This window comes from Choloepus didactylus, chromosome 13 (assembly GCF_015220235.1).
Source record: "Choloepus didactylus isolate mChoDid1 chromosome 13, mChoDid1.pri, whole genome shotgun sequence".
NCBI classification, from domain to species: Eukaryota; Metazoa; Chordata; class Mammalia; order Pilosa; family Megalonychidae; genus Choloepus; species Choloepus didactylus.
The window spans coordinates 41,773,708-41,794,725 of record NC_051319.1 but is presented as its reverse complement, the minus strand read 5'-3'; the positions used below and the strand labels follow the sequence as shown (position 1 = coordinate 41,794,725).

Below are 21,018 nucleotides of genomic sequence, written 5' to 3'. Positions count from 1 at the left end.
TGGACCTTGATTAGTTCACTGGAGCCCTATAAAAGCTCAGATAGAAGGAGCAAGCTCGCTACAGCCAAGAGGGACACTCGGAAGAATGAACAGGAGCTGAGAGAGGAACTGCAGTTTACAGAGACATTTTGGAGGCAGCTGTTGAAAGTAGACTCTTGCTCTGGAGAAGCTAAGAGATGACAAATACTCCAAGAGCAACTGAGAGTGACATTTTGAAGAGGAGCTGGCCTAGAGAGGAACGTCCCGGGAGAAAGCCATTTTGAAATGAGAACTTGGAACAGACGCCAGCCGAGTGCCTTCCCAGCGAATGGAGGTTTTCCGGACGCCATTGGCTATCATCCAGTGAAGGTACGCGATTGCTGATGCATTACTTTGGATATTTACACACTGTAACTGTGTAAACAAAAATATTCTCTTTATAAAAGCCAATCCATTTCTGGTGTTTTGCAATCTGGCAGTGTTAGCAAACCAGAACACAGCCCTAAAGAAACTTGCAGGTTTTTAGGCTATTGAATTGAATACAGATGAAGGTACATAATTCCTTTGCCCCTTTCACCTCAGTATTGCTCCAATTTAGAACCAAAAAGAACCTTAGTTGGAAGTTAACTAATAGGAATTCCTAGGGTAATCTTTATTTCCCCAGTGTGCCAAATGATATTCCTGACTTCTTTATAAGAATATTAAAAAAGCAATTTAGATTTGAAGTATGCAAAAATAGATGTCTATAGATTTAAATAACAGCATAGTTTCTTACACAGGATGGAGTTTATTTACAGTGTCATCATCTTGTGTCCTCTGAAGGTCTGAGCGAATTTTTCTAACTAGAGGTGTACAGTATCCTTTGGCAATTTCCAGCTTTTCAGCTTTAGTTATACCATATTCCTGAGCAGAAAATACATGATATTAGAAAAAGGACACAATGACAGAGATATCTAAAATTGCATCACTGAATTAAGAGAATTATAGTGAGACAAACATTTGTTTAGCCTTTTCTGAACATTAGACAACTCCTAGTTTGCAGTTCTCCAACTGCAAATATACCATTCCCAAAATTATTATGTATAATTGGAAGGATTTTGTAGCGGAACTGAAAAAGCAAGTAATTTCTGAAGAAGGGAGGGTGAATACAATCTTTGTGGATACTAGTTCAACTCAATCAGAAGGTTTTAAAGGCCCCCAAAACTAAACTAAACTAAACTAAAAGATCCACTATAGGCTACAAACACAAAGGCACAGAAAAGTCAATAAACATATGAGAAGATATTTAAATTAAAACCATTAGATTGTTGTATATCTGAATGTCAAAGATTAAAAAGGTTAAAATGGCTTCAAAAGCCTTTGGCCAATATTTTTAAAGACTCAACTAGCGGTGAGCAAAGATGCCATGAAATTATCAAGTTCCAAGATGACTATAATCACTGAATTAATAAAATTCATAATAATTATTCCAATTTGAAGGTCAAGAAAACAAAGTAATTGTAAAAATAATTACAGTTTCTAAAAATAACCTAATATGAGGAAAGAAAAATCCATGATGTATATGTTAGATAGGGAGAGAGGGGGAAGGCAAAAAGTAGGGGAAGAGGAGGAAAGATGGGAGAGAAGAAACAGGCACAGCCTCTCTCTCCAAGTTCATTTTGGGATACCTGAATTTAAAGCTACTTCTTGGTATCAGGCTCCCTATAAAGATTCAGATGGCAAAAACATTAGTATGACTAATAGATGTCAAAACTGCCTAAAAAAATTCTGATTACAGAAGGAAGACTCATGAAAATGTAACTTCTTAGGACTATTAAACTTAAACTAAAGCTTACTTTCCCAGTTAGAGCAAGTTGGTATTAGGTGTGTAAAAGGAATATATAGGTCATTGTGGATGTATGTGTAAACAGAAGCAAAATGTCAGGATTAAAGAAAAACCAGGGAAACAAAATTTGTTATTAGCAAGGTGTGAGAAATCAGATATTTTCATTTATTGCTGGTCTGAATGAAAACTGGTAAAAACTTTCTGGAGCTACAGAATAGACTGGAGTGCATAAAAAGATGTATGTGTAAAGAAAGGGGAAAAAATGAAAAGAATTCAGATTGCCAAATAGAAATTAAACATTTATACATATATTCAGTCATTAGGAATAATGATACATATACAGCTTTATGGACATGGAGAGAAGCTCTTGATGCTAAGTGAAGGAGAAATTAAGGTTGTAAAATAGCATGCTCTTCCTGATTCCATTTTTATAAAGAATGCATTTGTTACATATAGTGCATGAATTTAAGGAAAAAGGCCTTGAAGAATATTCTAAAACATCAACAGTGTTTATCTCGAACTGGTAATATTATAATGATTTTTTGGCCACTTTCTAGTTTTACAATAAACATGTATTGCTTTTGTACTAAAGAAACATTTACCTTCACAGTGACATATTCCGCTCATCTGCCACCATGAACCAGGACCAAATAATTGCTAGATATACAAGTTCTCATATATATTTACAATATTTCTGCCATAAATAGAAATGATTAAAATAGCTAATGGGGCTATTAAAAGGTTTTCATTGTAGTGACATTCAAGTAGTGTTATTAGACTTAATGTGGCAAATACTACTATACAGAATCTTCTGCATTTCATAATCTATATATAACCAAAGCAACTGTCTTCAATAAATGTGTTCCATCTCAGTTAAGAGAATAGTAATAACAAATTCAGTCTTCAGATGTTCACTTAAAATATAATCGTGGCTATTTTAAAGCATCATTTTAAAACCATGGCCCCAATTTTCTGAAGGTTGAATTTAATTCAAAAGTAAACTGTTGATTCTACTGCAGCATAAATATCTATCATAGTTAAAATTAGTTTAACTGTTACAATAACTAAGCTTAGATATGATTGGAATTACATAATTCAAATAAGCACAGATATAATAAAGAACTAATTCAATGGTAAGAGTAGAAACTGATTTTTTACAAGCATATCAACCCTCTCAACAACAAAAGAACGTATAAACATTTTTCTTGCACAGATGCATTATACCGTGTTAATCTAAATTAGTATTTTCTAATAAGCTAAAAATTTACCTTATTTGATTGAGTCACCAAGCCTGTAAGTATGAAATATTATTCTTTATTCACTTGAGATCTGTGTATGCAAATTTTTCATTTTTTCCATTATAAATTACTTTTCATTACAAATTATTGCTACATTTATAATTTTTAGTTATATTTTCAAAAATTGAAAATGCCTCCATTTTGTCCAAGACTTTGGGTTTATCAAGACTAAATTAACAAAGATAGTATTTACTGAACTGAATTCAATATCCCATTAAAAAAAGAAGAGATTCCAAGTGTCTGCCACAATAAGGACCGTCAAACCAAAAACTGTTGTCTCCTCTCTACTCAATTAATAATGTAATCTCAGAACTATAGGAAAGCACATAAAAAGATCCCAGCTTTTAAAGTTAATTATAAATTTACCAAAAAAGGGTCTTTGGTTCCTGGAAGCTTGGGCATAATTTGTCTGAATAATCTCAATATTTGAAAGATAAATTATTTATTGAAGAAAAATAATTTGGAAGCGTCTTCAAATAAGTTCTCGTATTTCTGAAAAAAGCTAACCTAATTTCATGAAAAGAGAATCCTTGTAATAGAAATTAGGAATACTTTAAAAGACACATGAGCTCACATCTTGCCTAATCATACGAACATTTAGTGCTTCTTCTAATTCTGATACTTTAAAAAATTTATTAGAATTATTTAAGTTAAAAGGAGAAAGTAAAATTTCTTCAGCTATAAAAACAATGTACCCGAAAATACATACACAGGGTAAGTACAAGAAATTATCACCCAAAACCCCAATACACTAATTCTTGAATATTCTTTTGAGTCCAACTCTTAAAAACCAACTTTCCACTTCCAATTCTAAAACATTTAGTATATATACTGAGAAAGTGGAGGTGTGAGACTAAATAAACCATGTCATGACACAACATATCTATGCTAATAATCAAAGCATTTTCTGTTATCTGTTTAGTCACTGAGTAGGTGCTACTGAAAGCCTACAATAAAAAATGCACAAAGCCATCAAAATTTTTAAAAGGAGTTTATATTTACAGCTGACTTACTAAAACGTATACCTTTAAATAATCTTCATTGTAAGAATAAGTACAACTAAGACACTCTGAGACTGGACTAATGTCAAAGCAATCCAAGTCAATTAAAAAGTGAGTCTTATTTATGTTTCCAAATGCAAACTCTGTTTGCCTGAATTAACTATAACCGTCCTTCTCAGAATCTTTAATAGGAAACATTTTAATGAATTCTATATCTTGGATTTCATAACAAAGATGGATGCTGATTCAATAATTTCACTTACTGAATTCTAATCAAATTGGCAATAGCTTAATGATCAATACCATGTAGCTAAACTGAGTTGTATGTTTTCACTTTGATTTTAATATTAAAATACTTCTTATAAAAATAAAACTTTTTATTCTGCAAAATAAAGCCTCCCCTTTGCAGAATAAAACGTTTCTTTTTCATTTGATGAATGAAACAAACTGTCAGAGAATAAGACCTTGTTTTATAAGTCAATATTTCTTAAAGTGAAGTCCATTTAAAGACATATTCTTGAAGTCAGATATTTTTATACTCCCTTTTAAAAAGGATTCATGTTTGCAATTCAATACTTCGTAAAATAGTCCTAAAACTCTCTATATTTTATATCTGATCAAACAGATACATAATTGCTCTGACATGCTAATGAATAAAACTAATCTATAACATGGACACAAATACTTATAGGTAGGTTATCCATTGTCTGAATTCCCAGTTTGTCAAAGTCTGTGAATTTTAAGAAAGGAACACTGTCATTATTTTAACCATATTTATATATGGGTATTTACAAACAAGGCTACTTTTGTTCAAATCATTAACTTCATGTATTTCACTTTTACTTGCTTTTTTACTGTGGTCCCCAGTTAGAATGTCTGATTCACTCCAATCTCTGTTTTACAATATTCAAATCATCTTTTACTAATTAAGTTGAAAGAACGGCATCTGGAACTTTTTCTTTGAACATATCCCTGACACCAGATTGTTTTGTTACTTGCCTCTTTATTATCAAACTGATTCTCTGTTTCACTGCATTTTCAGTTCTTTAATTCTTATTACACTTTTATTTGATTCTCCTGTAATAAAAGACAGTGCCTCCAAAAGAATAACTACTTATATCTTGACCTCTAAAGGTCATTTTTTAAATACTTTCACATAAAGTGGAAAGACTTGCAAAACTTTTTATATAGGGCCACAATAATTGTTACCCCCCACTCCACCACATTTTATAACACAGGGCATTATGGTACCCAACAGATTTTTATTAAGTGATTTATTCCATATTGTTTTCAGTTGTTTTATTTGTTAGTATATTATTCTTTCAGGGTATCAATTCTTAAATTAAAAAAAAATCTCAACAATCAAACTATTGGTAAACCAAATAACTTAATGTTATTTAATGTAATAAACAAAAAATTAAATATATATATTTATGATTACTTACTTTCCTCTTTAAAAGAGGTGCATTATTTAGCATTACTCACAGATAAACATTTTAAAAGTATTTATTTATACAACACAATAAAAGAAAAGCGATTCTTAAGAATTGCTTACCTGAGGAATAACAATATCTGCTAATGCCTTTGAAAGTCTATATAATTCCATTGTGTTTTCTAATTTCAAGGAACCATTATGCTGGACATCATATTTTATACAGTCATATATGTCAGGGATTTTACTAATGTCGTATCTTCCATTCTTTGTTTTAAAGTCCTTTTCCAACTTGGACCATCTACGTAGCATAAGCTCTAATGTCTCGCTATGGTAAAGCTGAATGTCTAAAACAACATAATATTTTTAGTATATTCAACTGAAAAATCTGATTAATACATATTTATTAAAATGCTGATAATTAAAAGCTTTTTAAAACATAAAATTGTAAGTTAGGAATTGTTACCGTATGCAAATACTGTTAGCAAGCACATCTTTTTATAGACTTGGAAAAAGGTACAAATACTTGGGTTACGAATTGGGTTTATAAAAGCCCTTTCCATATATTACAGCCTTTAATAATAAGAAGAAGAAAAAGAACAATGATTGTAATAAAACTCTTAAGCTAATATATTTTCAATTCTGAATCTTAAAATGCTGTCATTTTATCAGATTCACTTAACTAACAGAATAGGCGAACTATCTTAAGCTGAAAGGAACCTTAGAAATGCAACAGTTCAAATGATCCACTTTCACTGGTAAGAAACCCAAGATGCCAAAGTTGACCAAGTTATTAACCAAGCGAATCTTAGAGCCAGAGAGCAGACCACCTTCCTGTTGCTTGCTCCTTCTTCTTGTACTGCTATTTGCTGTTTAACTACATGGCAATGCTACATAATTGGATGTTCAAATGAGAATATTTTTTTTCTTTCATGTGGTCATGGATAAAAGCTACTATGACTTAGCTATTATTTTTTTTTTTTGATGGATACATATAAACTCATACTATACCTAGCCCTCAACAGAGAGGCTTAATTTCATAAAATAGGACTTGTGATTATTATTTAGTAGTAACTTTTATTTGTTTTATGCTCTAAGAAAAACAAAATATTTACCTGATGATTTGGGATCTTCCATTCGATGTCTGATTTGAGAAGTCAAACTTTGAATCAAGGAGTAAACTTTGTCACAAGTCTTCACAGGATTTTTAATTAAATGCATTGATTTGATAAGAGAAATACTTCCAGATGGAGTAAGCTGCAAATGAGTAAAGTATATATTTTGTATATGGTTATGCCTAATTAATTGTCCAAGAGAATAATATGCTACAACCCCAAATTTCTAATAACTGGAGAATAATTCCTTATGACAAATTAAGATGATCCCCAAAATATACCAATAAGATAAAGCAGGAAGTAAATAGCTGTGAATTTCATTTTAAAACAATACTAAAACTCAGCTATGATTAGATTATTCATAAAGACATTTAGCAAGCATGCTCTACTTAACCATGGGATATGATGTCAATTTGCTAACTCACTTAATATGTGCAAATACAGCATGGTTCTACCATTTCACATATATTTACACATAATAACCCTAAAACTACTAATATCAACTTTTTCCAGATGAGGTCATTTAACTCAGGTTAAACAACTCATAACAATTCGAATGTGAAGGAATGGGAATCAAACTCAGGTAACCTGGCTACAGAGCTGATGCTCTCAACCCCTATACTATTCTGCCCTTGTGATGGGCATAGATTTTTTTTTTTTTTTTTTAATCCAAGTCAACAAAAGTCATCAATGAACTTGGACATGGACTAAGAAAAAGATAACATGGTTCCAAGTTACAGTTCTGACACTTAACTGGACAAGTAGTTAACCCCGCCAAATAGGTTTCTACAAATATAAAAAGGGGAGAGTGGAATTCTACTTCTGATTATGATGAATTAGTTAGTTTTGACCAATCTTACCACAAAAGGCAAGTAAATATCTTGGACAAAGAACTCCTACATTTCTACTTTAAGGCTTCTGAGAGTTAACAAGGTAGTAAAAAATTATGAAGCCAAAATTTATAAAAAAGGTTTTCCAGAGAGTAAGCCTATTATTTGAGGCTGTTTTGCAGTGGTGTATTTGTTGATACTGAAGAGACACTTGAGATGCTAAGTAGAGCTTTAACAGCCTTGTTGGGCTAAGGGAACAAAAGTGGAATTCAGAGTTCACCAAACACAGAGCTCTGGTAAATTCCCTGCACTTAGGGTTCAACAAAGTGAGGAGAAATCAGAAGCAAATCAACACACCAACAACCTGCAGACCAGATTCAAATTGTCTGATTGTTTCCAAAAAATCTCTGTTTCTGAAACTGGATTAAGGTAATGCCAGATTGCTATGTCCACAGGCCCATAACAGAAACAAATATTCTTACTGGAAGATAACATCAACTTAAGCTCAAACTATTTCTACAAATAAACTGTCCAGCTACAATGAAAGATATTCAGGCAGACAAGAAAATAAGACATAATGAATGACATTCGGCAGTGTAGACAACAAACACAGAACCAAAGAAACACTAGATATTAGAATTAACCAAAGAAACACTAGATATTAGAGTTGTCAGTTAAAAACTGAAGAATAAGGAGCTTACTAAGTTCAAGAAGAAAAATACATTGAAAATCTGCAAAGAATTGCAAACTATTTTTAAAATAACAGATTTTTATCCAAGCAACTAAAAACTCTAGTATTGAAAAACACAGTGGCTTAATTTAAAGCAAATTAGATACAGCCAAAGATAGACTGAATGAACTAAAAGATAGGTTAGAAGATAAAATAGAGAATAACGCATAGAGACAAAAGGGTAGAAAAATCAAAAGAAAGGATAAGGCAAGAGAAAGCTGTAAAAACGATGAAAGATATTAAGTCACAGATCCAAGAATCCTAAAAAACCATAGCAGGATAAATGAAAAGTAAACCACACCTTGACACACAACAGAAAATTCCTGAAAACCAAAGACAAAAATAAAATGTTAACTGTAGCCAAAAGGAGTTGGGGAAAAAAATTTTGTTTTCTTCTAAGGAGTAACAATAAGACAAAGAGCTGACTTCTCAAAGCAAACAGCAGAGGCCAGAAGATACTGTAACAGTATCTTCAAAGCAATGAAAGAAAATAAGTGCCATCCTAGAATTCTACATCCAGTCAAAATATTCTACAAGAATAAAATGTAAATAAAGACATTTTCAGACAAACCACCAGCAGACTGATACCAAAAGAAATACTATATTGTTCTTTAGGCAGAAGTAAAATGATTTAGCAGGAAGATCTGAAACTCAGAAAAAAAGAAAAAGTAACTAAAAGAGTAAATCAGTGGATATATCTAAGTGAATAGTGCTTGCATAAAAGAATAACAACAATGGCATTATGAGATTTTAAACATGTAGAATTAAAATATACAATACAAATAGTATATAATTCACAAGCTGGGCAAATGTTACAATGCTTTTAGGTCTTGCTGCTAAATATATGTTCCAATGACTAGCCGCACTGGCCTGAACCCTGAACCCTATGCTTGTTAGAAATGCAGAAATCCAGGCCTCACCCCAGATTTAATTAGTCAGAATCTGCATTTTAACAAGAACTCAGGTGATCCTTACACAAGTTAAAATTTGAAAAGCACTCGTCTAGAGTCCTTGCATTGTCCAGGAAGACTCAAGTAAAAGCAAGATGTAAACATCCAAGGTTCAAAAGTCATGAAAGCCTGGTTCCACAAAATAAATAGTAAAATCAAGTATAATTTCTAAACACAGCAAGAGAGGAGAGAAAAAATAAAACAGGCAGTGCAAATGTAAGACACTTAAACTATATGCAGTTTTTAAGAGATCTATCTAAAAATATAAAATTTCAGAAAGCTTGAAAATAGAAAGATGGTATGCTATAAATAAAAGCAAATAAAAGAAATGTAAGCTGGTACCTACATTAATCTCAAAGGTAAAAAGCAGTTTGGAATCTATCAATTCTGTATTTGTATGCATCTAATAACAACTTGGCATCAAAATATGTAAATCAAGAATCAAGAGAACTACAAGGACAGGATAAATCCTCCAATACATAGGAAATTTTAACATACAACAGTAAAAGAAAAAGACGAAAAAAATTAATAAGAATTTTTATTTTTACCACAATGAAATGACATTCAAAATAACAAAAGTATAACTTGAAAATGTCATGGCTTTGGAAATTTCAAAAATTCACTTTAAATAGCCCATGTATCTACTAAGAAATCACAAAGTAAATTAGTAAATGTCCCAAACCATATAAGGAAAATAATATATCTCAAAATTTGTGATGATGGTAAAAACAGTGCGAAAAGGGAAATTTACAGCCTGGAATGCATATTTTTGGAAAGACTGAACATTAGTTAATACACATCCATCTAGAGTTATCAGTTTTCAATATTTAGAAAAAAGAGCAAAATAAACTATGCAAGTAGAAGAAATAAATTTTTAAATCATAAATTAAATAGAAAAGTACATAATTAAGAGAACCAACAAATCTAAAAGTTGGTTCTTTGAAAGATCTACTAGAACTGATAGATCACTGGTGAGACTGCTCACAAATAAAAGGTAAATGTTATGACACAAAAAGGGACATCTCTAATGAGTCTGCTCCGTTACAAAGCACTTAAGAGCATATTATAAACTTCTAGAAAAATGTAAGTTAATAATGACACAAGAAGGTATATAAAACTGAGAAGTAAAACTATTCCAGAATCTATAATTACAAAGTTCCCCAAAAGAAAATGGCAAAACCACATGGGTTTCCGAGTAACTTTTACTTAACATTTAAACACAAACTTTTCCCAAAACATAGGAAACAATCCCAAATAATTTTGAGACTAGAGTAATCCTGATACCAAAACTAGACAAGGACTACAGAATAGAAAAGTAAAAGCCAATGTGACTCCTGAACATAGATGCAAAACTCATAACCAAAAGTATTAGCAAACACAAAACAATGATATACAAAAAGGACAATATATAAAAGTTGAGTTAATTCTATGAACTAGGGTTAGATTCACATTCAAAAGTCATATGTTGAATAGATACAAAGAAAATACGATAAAATTCACTAACTTCATGATAAAAAAAATTCTCAGCAAAACAGAAATAAAATGCAATTTCCTTAGTTTGAAGAAGGGCAGCTATTAAAAAACCTGCAGACAGTATTATACTTAACAGTGGAGAGTTAAAAACTTACCCTTTGATGAGAGGCTAGGCCTCCCTATGGTTGTGCCTGGGAGCCTCCTCCCGAATGCCTCTTTGTTGCTCGGGTGTGGCCCTCTCTCTCTGGCTGGGCCAGCTTGAAGGGTGGGGTCGCTGCCCTCCCCCCTGCGTGGGATCGGACACACAGGGGAGTGAATCTCCCTGGCGGCGTGGAGTGTGACTCCCGGGGAGGAGTGTGGGCCTGGTGTCGTGGGACGGAGAACATCTTCTTGACCGGGGGGGGGGGGGGATGTGGAGGGGGATGGGGTGAGCTTCAGTGGCAGAGAGAGTCCGGGGGGGGGCTGAGGGGTCACTCTGGTGGGCACTCTTACGCACACTTTAGACGGCCCTTTTTGGGTTCTAGAGAATTGGGGTAGCTGGTGGTGGATGCCTGGAACTATCGGACTACAGCCCAGAACCCATGAATCTCGAAGACAGTTGTGTAAAAATGTAGCTTGTGAGGGGTGACGGGGGGGTTGGGAAGGCCATGGGGACCACACTCCACTTTGTCTAGTTTGTGGAGGATGAGTAGAAAAATAGGGGAAGGAAACAGACAGACAAAGGTACCCAGTGTTCTTTTTTACTTCGATTGCTCTTTTTCACTCTAATTATTATTCTTGTTATTCTTGTGTGTGTGCTAATGAAGGTGTCAGGGATTGATTTGGGTGATGAATGTACAACTATGTAGTGGTACTGTGAACAATCGAAAGTACGATTTGTTTTGTGTTACTGCGTGGTATGTGAATGTATCTCAATAAAATGAAGATTAAAAAAAAAAAAAAAAAAAAATACATAATGCTGAGCAAAATAAGCCAGGCACAAAAAGAGAGATATTGTATGTTACCACTAATGTGAATTCTGTGAAAAATTTACAATGTTTTATACTGTAGAATGTAGGGGACCTAGAGATACCAATTAGTGGAGGGGGAATGATAATCTAATAAGAACAGATAAACTATGGAGGGTAATCTCAATGTTATGGGAATGCTCAGGAATGATTATGGTTTGTAAACTTTCTTGGATATAGTAAGATCATGTTGGAAGCAATAGAGTTATTTTAGGTTTTTTTTTTTTCTCTTATTCCTTTGTTTTCTTAGGGGTTGTTAATTTTCTTGGGGTATGGTAGGAACATGTTGGAAGCAATGTAGTTATTTTAGATTATTTGTTTTTCTTACTCCTCTGTTTGGACATGGTTTATTAATTTTCTTGGGGTATGGTAGGAACATATTGGAAGCAAAGTAGTTATTTTAGGTTATTTGTTTTCCTTAATCCATTGCTTTGTTTGAAATGTTGTGGGGTTTTTTGGTTGTTGTTTGCCTGTTTGTTTTTAATTTTTTGATAAACAAAGTTAAAAAATTGAAAAAAAATCAGTAGAAAAATGGGAGTAAAAACTAAATGACAAATAGGGTGGGATGGGGGGATGGTTTGGGTATTCTCTTTTCACTTTTATTTTTTATTCTGATTCTGATTCTTTCTGATGTAAGGAAAATGTTCAGAAATAGATTGTGGTGATGAACGCATAACTATATGATCATACTGTGAACAGTTGATTGTATACCATGGATGACTGTATGGTTTGTGAATATATTTCAATAAAACTGAATTTAAAAAAAAAAAAAAAAAAAACAAAAAAAAACTTACCCTTTGGAGAACAGGGACAAGAAAAATGTCACTTTAATATTCTTTTGAAGATTTAAGCTATTGATATAAAGCAAGAAAAAGAACAACAATAAAAAAAGGATGGTAAAAGATGGGAAAAAAACATCTGAGTATGATTATATGCTTTTAAAATTTCCAAAAAAAAAAAAAATCAATGGATAAATTAGAATAAATGAGTTCAACAAGGTTGATGAACATAAAGTCAACATTAAAAAGCAAATTACTTTTTTATAAAGCAGTAACAAAAAGAAAACAAATTTTTAAAAAGATAGCATTTATACTTCTAGGAAGATGGTGGAATAAGGACAGGCAGAACGCATACCTCCACCACAAAACAATAAAGAAGAAGGTCTCCGGGAAGGAACCCCAAGCTCTGTGGCCACTCGGCCTCTGCTCACGACGTAGCATAAACACCCTCCCAGTCCGAAGCAGGTGGGGAGCCAGGAGTGGCCATTAATTAAAAAGTCTAGCTGGGCGGTAGATACCTGGAACTATCAAACTACAACCCAGAACCCATGAATCTTGAAGACGATTATAGAAAAATGTAGCTTATGAGGAGTGATAATGGGATTGGGAAAGCCATAAGGACCACACTCCCCTTTGTCTAGTTTATGGATGGATGAGTAGAAAAATGGGGGAAGGAAACAAACAAACAAACAAAGGCACCCAGTGTTCTTTTTTACTTTAATTGCTCTTTTTTACTTTAATTATTATCGTTATTTTTGTATGTGTGGTAATGAAGGTGTCAGGGATTGATTTTGGTGATGAATGCACAACTATGTAATGGTACTGTGAACAACCAAATGTACGATTTGTTTTGTATGACTGCATGGTATGTGAACATATCTCAATAAAATGAATATTAAAAAAAAAAAAGTCTAGCAGGAAGGCAGTGGCAGCAGCAGGAACAACCAGCAGATTCAGCCCCTTCTGAGAGTGAATCTCAAGCTCGCATCAGGACACCAGCAGCACCTGGGCAGCACTGTGTGCCATACATGTCCAACCTATTGGGATGGCAACCAAGAGGCACCGGAGGACTGCCAGAACTGCAGTTCCGGATGTGAGCAGAGAACAGAGTGCGCCTTGAGATTCAGGGTGAAGTTTGTTCGGGTGGGACCACCTACCGGGTCTGCCAGCAGTGAGATGGCTGCTGGGCAAGGGAATGAACAGCAGCTCTCCACTCCTATGAACCCATCTTAACAATTAACTGGGGAGATAATCCTCCACAGCCACCTGGCTGGGAGCTCCCATAAGAGAACCCAGGAGGTAGAGGATGAGTATTGACCACATTTACTCTTCCCTCACGGAAGTCCAGGGGGTGCAGGAGCAAGAAGCAGGGATAGAAGTGGGCAGCAAATGGAAGCACTAGGAGCCGGTCCCACACCCCAAAGGCTCATGGGCGCACAGCAAGCAGAAAGTGGGGCATGTTTGAGGTGGAGGGAGCCCTTGAGCAGGTTACCTGCCAAACTACACAGGGCCCACATCATGCCCCCAGGGCAGGCAGTCCCCACTGAACATGGAGAACTGGTGCACTGATTGGACTCCCAACCAGTTTGGACCATGCCCAACATGCTGGTGAAGTTGGGGAAACTTGGCTTGAAGGTAAGAGAGGCTCAAGAGTGCCATGTGCTGGTAGGACAGGGAACATGCACTCAACCAAGCTATAGCTCTGCCAAGTTATATATAAATTCTCAAATAATCCTGCATTTCCTGAAGTAATCTTACCAAAATAACCAAATGCCTGAAACCAACAGAAAATCATAAAGCACCTGAAGAACCAAGAAAATATGGACAAGCCAAACAAACAGAATAAAAAGCTGGAAGAAATATAAAATTTAGAGCAATTAATTAAAGAAGTACACACAAAACCAAAAACAACTTCAACACGACGGCTAAAGACATAAAGGACATCAAAAAGACTCTAGAAGGGCATAAAGAAGAATTTGAAAAGTAAATAAAAAAATAGCAGATCATATGGAAATAAAAGATACCGTCAATCAAGTTAAAAATATACTAAAGACACACAACAATAGCTTTGAAGAGGCAGAAGAAAAAGATAAGTGAACTAGAGGCTGAAGGCAAACACACAAAAGAACAAATGGTGAAAAATATCAAAAAATTTCAAACGGATCTCAGGGAAATGATGGACAACATGAAGCGTGATAACATAACAATCATTAGTGTCCCAGAAGGACAAGAGAAAAAATAAAGGGCTAGGAAGCGTTTCAAGACATAGTTGGGGAAAACTTCCCAACACTTCTAAATGACATAAATATGCAAATCAAAGATGCCCAGTGAACTCCAAATAGAATAAATCCAAATAGATGCACTCCAAGACATATAATGATCAGACTGTCAAATGCTGAAGAGAAGGAGAAACTTCTGAAAGCAGCAAGAGAGAAGTGATTCACCACATACAAGGGAAATAACATAAGACTAAGCACTGACTACTCAGTGGGCACCATGGAGGCAAAGAGGCAGTGTATAACATACTTAAAATTCTGAAAAAGAAAAACTGCCAGTCAAGAATTGATTATCCAGCAAAACTCTCTTCAAAAGTGAGGTAGAGCTCACGGGATTTGCCCTTGGGAAGACTGTTGCTGCAAAGGAGAGGCTAGGCCTCCCTATAATTGTGCCTAAAAGCCTCCTCCCGAATGCCTCTTTGTTGCTCAAATGTGGCCCTCTCTCTCTAGCTAAGCCAACTTGAAAGGTGAAATCACTGCCCTCCCCGCTACGTGGGATCAGACACCCAGGAGAGTGAATCTCCCTGGCAACGTGGAATATGACTCCCGGGGAGGAATGTAGACCCGGCATTATGGGATGGAGAACATCTTCTTGACCAAAAGGGGGATGTGAAAGAAAACAAAATAAGCTTCAGTGGCAGAGAGATTCCAAAAGGAGCTGAGAGGTCACTCTGGTGGGCACTCTTAAGCACAATATAGACAACCTTTTTTAGGTTCTACTGAATTGGGGTAGCTGGTGGTAGATACCTGAAACTATCAAACTAGAACCCAGAACCCATGAATCTTGAAGACAACTGTATAAAAATGTAGCTTATGAGGGGGGACAATGGGATTGGGAAAGCCATAAGGATCACACTCCCCTTTGTCTAGTTTATGGATGGAGGAGTAGAAAAATAGGGGAAGGAAACAAACAAACAAAGAAACAAACAGACAAAGGCACCCAGTGTTCTTTTTTACTTTAATTGCTCTTTTTCACTTTAATTATTATTCTTGCTATTTTTGTGTGTGTGGTAATGAAGGTGTCAGGGATTGATTTTGGTGATGAAAGTACAACTATGTAATGGTACTGTGAACAAACGAATGTACAATTTGTTTTGTATGACTGTGTGGTATGTAAGTATATCTCAATAAAATAAATATTAAAAAAAAAAAGTGAGGTAGAGCTTAAATTTTCACAGACAAACAAATGCTGAGAGAACTTCTTAACAAGAGACTTACCCTGCAAGAAATATTAAAGGGACTTCTACTGGCTGAGAAAAAAAAGAAAGAGAAGTCTGGAGAAAGGCACAGAACTAAAGAGTATTAGTAAGGGTAACCTGAAGGAATAAAAAAAGGGGGAGGGCAAATCTGAAAAATAAAAACCAAAGGGATACCAGAGGAGCCAAGACGGCAGATTGCGAGAGACAGAGCAAAATTCTCCTACCTGAAAAACACTAGATAAAGGACAGAAAGGGCCCCAGAACAGCAGCTCCAGGGTTCCACTGGGTGGGAAGGGACTTCTACACCCAGTGACTGTGTACTTGGAGAAATCGAGACACTGTGTTCAGAGATGTGGAAGTGTTTGGTCCCGAAAGCTGATGGTGAACTGGAAGTCAGAGCCGCAGTTGAGCATGGTGGCAAGAAACCAAGAGACTGTGTTCGAAGGCAAATGAGCGTTCAACCCAGAAAGCCGCGGGGGATCCAGCAGCTGGAGCCACAGTTGAGCACAGTGGGGAGTACCTTCCACGCCCTGGACACCTGCTTCAGTATCTGGTGTGGGTGATAACTCTTTGCAAACATGCAGCTAAGAGACCCCATGCCAAAGACAGCAGAAGGACAATCACGGAATGGGATAGCTTTCCACACACCCCGAGCAGCCATCTTTGCAGCTGGCTTGGAGACCCCTTCGCAGCATTGTGGCCAAGAGCTTCCTTGAGGGAATTCGGGATTCAGCTGGCTTGTGACAGTGCACACTCTACCTCTGTGAAAGCCCGCAGTGTCCACAGCCTAGAGGTAGCGGTGCCACATAGAGGTGCCAGGAGCCTTCCACCAATCCAAGGGACGTGTGGGCCCACAGCAGAAAGGGACTGTGTGGAATCTGAGCTGAAGGGTTAGATGTGTTCTGTAGCCCAAAGGTATTCCAGTCGCAGCCCCGGAAATGACTGGCAGTGCTGAGTCTTAGAGCATTCTCCCTGCCAAACTGCACAGGGCATGCCCCCATCAACAGGTCTGGCAGTCCCTGCTGCACACAGACTATTGATGCTCTGATTGGACCTCCACATGGTTTCAGCCCCTACTCTGTACACAGACGAAGTTGCAGAAAACTGGCTTGAGGTTAAGAGGTGGCTCAGGAGCCCCATCTGATGGTAGGTCAGGGAAAGTGCACTCACCAAGCTGCAGCTCTGTTAAATTATAGATAATTGTTTAAGTAAGCTAGCATATCCTAAAATAACCCTACCAAGGGAAGCAAATGCCAAGAGGCCAAAAACAACAGAAAATTTTAAAGCATATGAAGAAACCAGAAGATACGGATAACCCAAACACCCAAATAAAAAACCAGAGGAGACAGAATTTGGAGCAATTAATCAAAGAAGTGATCACAAACACCAATATCATGACTCAGGATATAAAGGACATCAAGAAGACCCTAGAAAAGCATAAAGAAGAATTTGCAAGAGTAAATTAAAAAACAGCAGATCTTATGGAAATAAAAGACACTGTGGAACAAATTACAAAGATTCTTGAGACGCATAACACCAGATTTGAGGAAGTAGCAGAACAAATACAAGCAAACTCAAAGTTAGTGTGTTGGAAAGTGAAAGCACAAAAGAATAAATGGTGAAAAAAAATTGAAAAGTTTGAAATGAATCTCAGGGAAATGATGGACAACATGAAGTGAACAAATATAAGAATCATTGGTGTTTCAGAAGGGGAAGAGAAGGATAAAGGACTATGAAGAGCATTCAAAGACATTCGGGAAAACTTCCCAACCCTGCTAAATGACATAGATATGCAAATCAAAGATGCCCAACTAACTCCAAATAGAATAAATCCAAATAAACCCACTCCGAGACATATTCTGATCAGACTGTCAAATACTGAAGGAGAAACTTCTGAAAGCAGCAAGGGAGAAGCAATTCACCACCTACAAAGGAAGCAACATAAGACTAAGTAGTGACTACTCAGCGGCCACCATGGAGGAGAGAAGGCAGTGGTATGACATATTTAAAATTCTGAAAGAGGAAAACTGCCAGAGAAGAATTCTTTATCCAGCAAAGCTCTCCTTCAAAATTGAGGCACAACTTCAAATTTTTACAAACAAATGCTCAGAGAATTTGCTAACAAGAGACTTGCCATACAAGAATATTAAAGGGAGCTCTACCAGCTGAGAAAAAAAGAAAAGAGAGTGAGGTCTGGAGAAGGACACAGAACTGAAGAGCATTAGAAAGGGTACCTTAAAGGAAATAAAGGGGGGTGGAATACATATGACAAATAAAAACCTAAGGATAATATGGCTGATTCAAGAACTGTCTTCACAGTAATAATATTGAGTGTGAATGGATTAAACTCCCCAACTAAAAGATTTAGATTGGCAGAATGGATTAACAAATATGAACCATCAATACCTTGCTTACAAGAGACTCATCTTAGACCCAGTGATGCAAAAAAATTGAAAGTGAAAGGATTTAAAAAAATATTCCATGCAAGCTATAGCCAAAAGAAAGCAGGGGTAGCAATATTAATTTCAGATAAAATTGGCTTTAAATGCAAGAATGTCATAAGAGACAAAAAAGGACATTATAAACTAATAAAAGGGACAAGTCACTAAGAAGAAATAACAATCATAAATGTTTATGTACCCAACCAAGGTGCCCCGAAGTACATGAGATAAACTGGCAAAACTGAAGGATGCAATAGATATTTTCACAATAATTGTGGGGGGCTTCAATATATCTCTCTCCTATAGATTGATCAACCAGACAGAAGACCAGTAAGGAAACTGAGAACCTAAACAATGTGATAAATGAATTAGACTTAACTGATATATATAGAGCATTACATCCCAAATATACATTTGGAATATACATTCTTCTCTAGTGCTCATGGAACTTTCTCCAGGGTAGGTCATATGCTGGGCCATAAAACAAGAGTCAATAAATTTAAAAAGATTGAAATTATTCAAAGCGCATTCTCTGAGGATCACAGTAGAATACAACTAGAAGTCAATAACCATCAAAGATCTATAACATTCAAAAATATCTGGAGGTTAAACACACTTCTAAACAATCAGTGGGTCAAAGAAGAAATTGCAAGAGAAACTGCTAAATATCTAGAGATGAATGAACATGAGAACACAACATATCAAAACTTATGGGATGCACTGAAGGGAGTAATGAGGGGGAAATTTACAGAGCTAAATGCATCTATTAAAAGGAGAAAGAGCTAAAATCAAAGAACTAATGGAACAACTGAAGAAGCCAGAAAATGAACAGCAAACTAATCCTAAAGCAAGTAGAAGAAAAGAAATAAGGATTAAAGCAGATATAAATGATATGGAGAACAACAACAACAACAAAAAAACAATAGAGAATAAATGAAACCAAAAGGTGGTTCTTTGAGAAGATCAACAAGATTGACAAGCTTTTAGCTAGACTGACAAAGTCAAAAAGAGATAAGACCCAAATAAACAAAATAATAAATGAGAAAAGCGACATTCTGTAGATCCCGAAGAAATTTTAAAAATCATAAGAGGATACTATGAATAACTGTATGCCAACAAACTAGACAATTCAGAGGAAATGAATAAATTCCTGGAAACACATGAACAACCCAGACTACCCAGAAAAGAAATAGAAGACCCCAACAAACCAATCACAAACCAAGAGATCCAATCAATCATCAAAAAGCTTCCTACAAATAAAAGCCCAGGGCCAAAATGCTTCACAGGGGAATTCCACCAAACTTTCAAAAAAGAACTGACATCAATCCTACTTAAACTCTTTCAAAAATTCTCAACAAAATACTTACAAATTCAATTCAAAACACATTAAAAAAACCATACACCATGACCAAGTGGGGTTCATTCCAGGCACACAAGGATGGTTCAACATAAGAAAATCAATTGATGAAACACATGAACAAATCAAAAAGGAAAAATCAAATGATCACCACAATAGATGCTGAAAAAGCATTCAACAAAATTCATCATCCTTTTTTGATAAAAACATTTCAAAAGTAGGAATTGAAGGAAACTTCCTCAATATGATAAAGGGCATATATGAAAAACTTACAGCCAGCATAGTACTCAATGGAGGGAGACTAAAAGCCTTCCCTCTAAGATCAGGAACAAGATAAGGATGCCTGCTGTCACCACTATTCAACATTGTGCTAGAAGTTCTAGCCAAAACAATCCAGCAAGATAAAGAAATAAAAGGCACCCAAATTGGAAAGGAAGAAGTAAAACTGTCATTATTTGCAGATGACATGATCTTGTACTTGGAAAACTCGGAGAAATCGACGACACAGCTACTTGAGCTAATAAACAAATTTAGCAAAGTGGCAGGATACAAGATTAATGCACAAAAGTCAATAATGTTCCTATACATTAGAAATGACCTAACTGAAGAGTCACTCAAGAAAAAGACTCCACTTTCAATAGCAACTAAAAAAATCAAGTACCTAGGAATACTTAACCAAGTAGGTAAAAGACCTCTACACAGAAAATTATACAACTTTACTAAAAGAAATAGAAGGGGACCTAAAGAGATGGAAAAATCCACTGTGTTCCTGGATAGGAAAGCTCAAAGTTGTTAAGATATCAATCCTACCCAACCGGATCTACAGATTCAATGCAATTCCAATCAAAATTCCAACAAACTACATTGCAGAATTGGAGAAGCTAGTTGCCAAATTCACTTAGAAGGCAAAGATGCCTCGAATTGCTAAAAACATTCTAAAAACGAAAAATGAAGTGGGAGGACTTATACTACCTGACTGAAGTCATTACGGGGTATACACTTGGAAGATATGAGAGCAGGGAAACGAATGGACATTTGCACACTGGTGTTTATGGCAGCAGTACTCACAATTTGCAATGGATGGAAGTGACCTAAGGATACATTGACTGACGAACAGAATAGTGAACTGTGGTGTATTCATACAATAGAATATTCAGCAGCAGCAAGAAGGAATGAAGCTATGAGACACCCAACTAAGTAAATGGATCTCGAGGACAGCATTTTGCGTGAAGTATGCCAGAAACGAAAAGACAAACGTTATAATGCCTCACTAATATGGACCAACTATAATATGTAAACTCTGAGATTTGAATCAGAGCCAGCTTA

At 35.6% G+C, this 21,018-nt stretch overlaps 1 protein-coding gene across 17 annotated transcripts in view; it reads right to left on the bottom strand.

Annotated features, from left to right (window-relative positions):
• Positions 1-21,018, bottom strand: part of PPIP5K2 (diphosphoinositol pentakisphosphate kinase 2) — a 128,038-nt gene that overhangs the window by 44,019 nt on the left and 63,001 nt on the right. For all 17 annotated transcript variants that reach the window (XR_005211490.1, XM_037802261.1, XM_037802260.1 and 14 more), the window contains 3 exons: positions 6,651-6,792; positions 5,659-5,882; positions 755-882 (listed from right to left, as the gene is read on the bottom strand). Coding sequence is in view for 16 of the 17 variants with exons in the window: in XM_037802261.1 (XP_037658189.1) it covers positions 755-882; positions 5,659-5,882; positions 6,651-6,792 (494 nt within the window). In the remaining variant the exon portion in view is untranslated. The remainder of the gene's footprint in view (positions 1-754; positions 883-5,658; positions 5,883-6,650; positions 6,793-21,018) is intronic.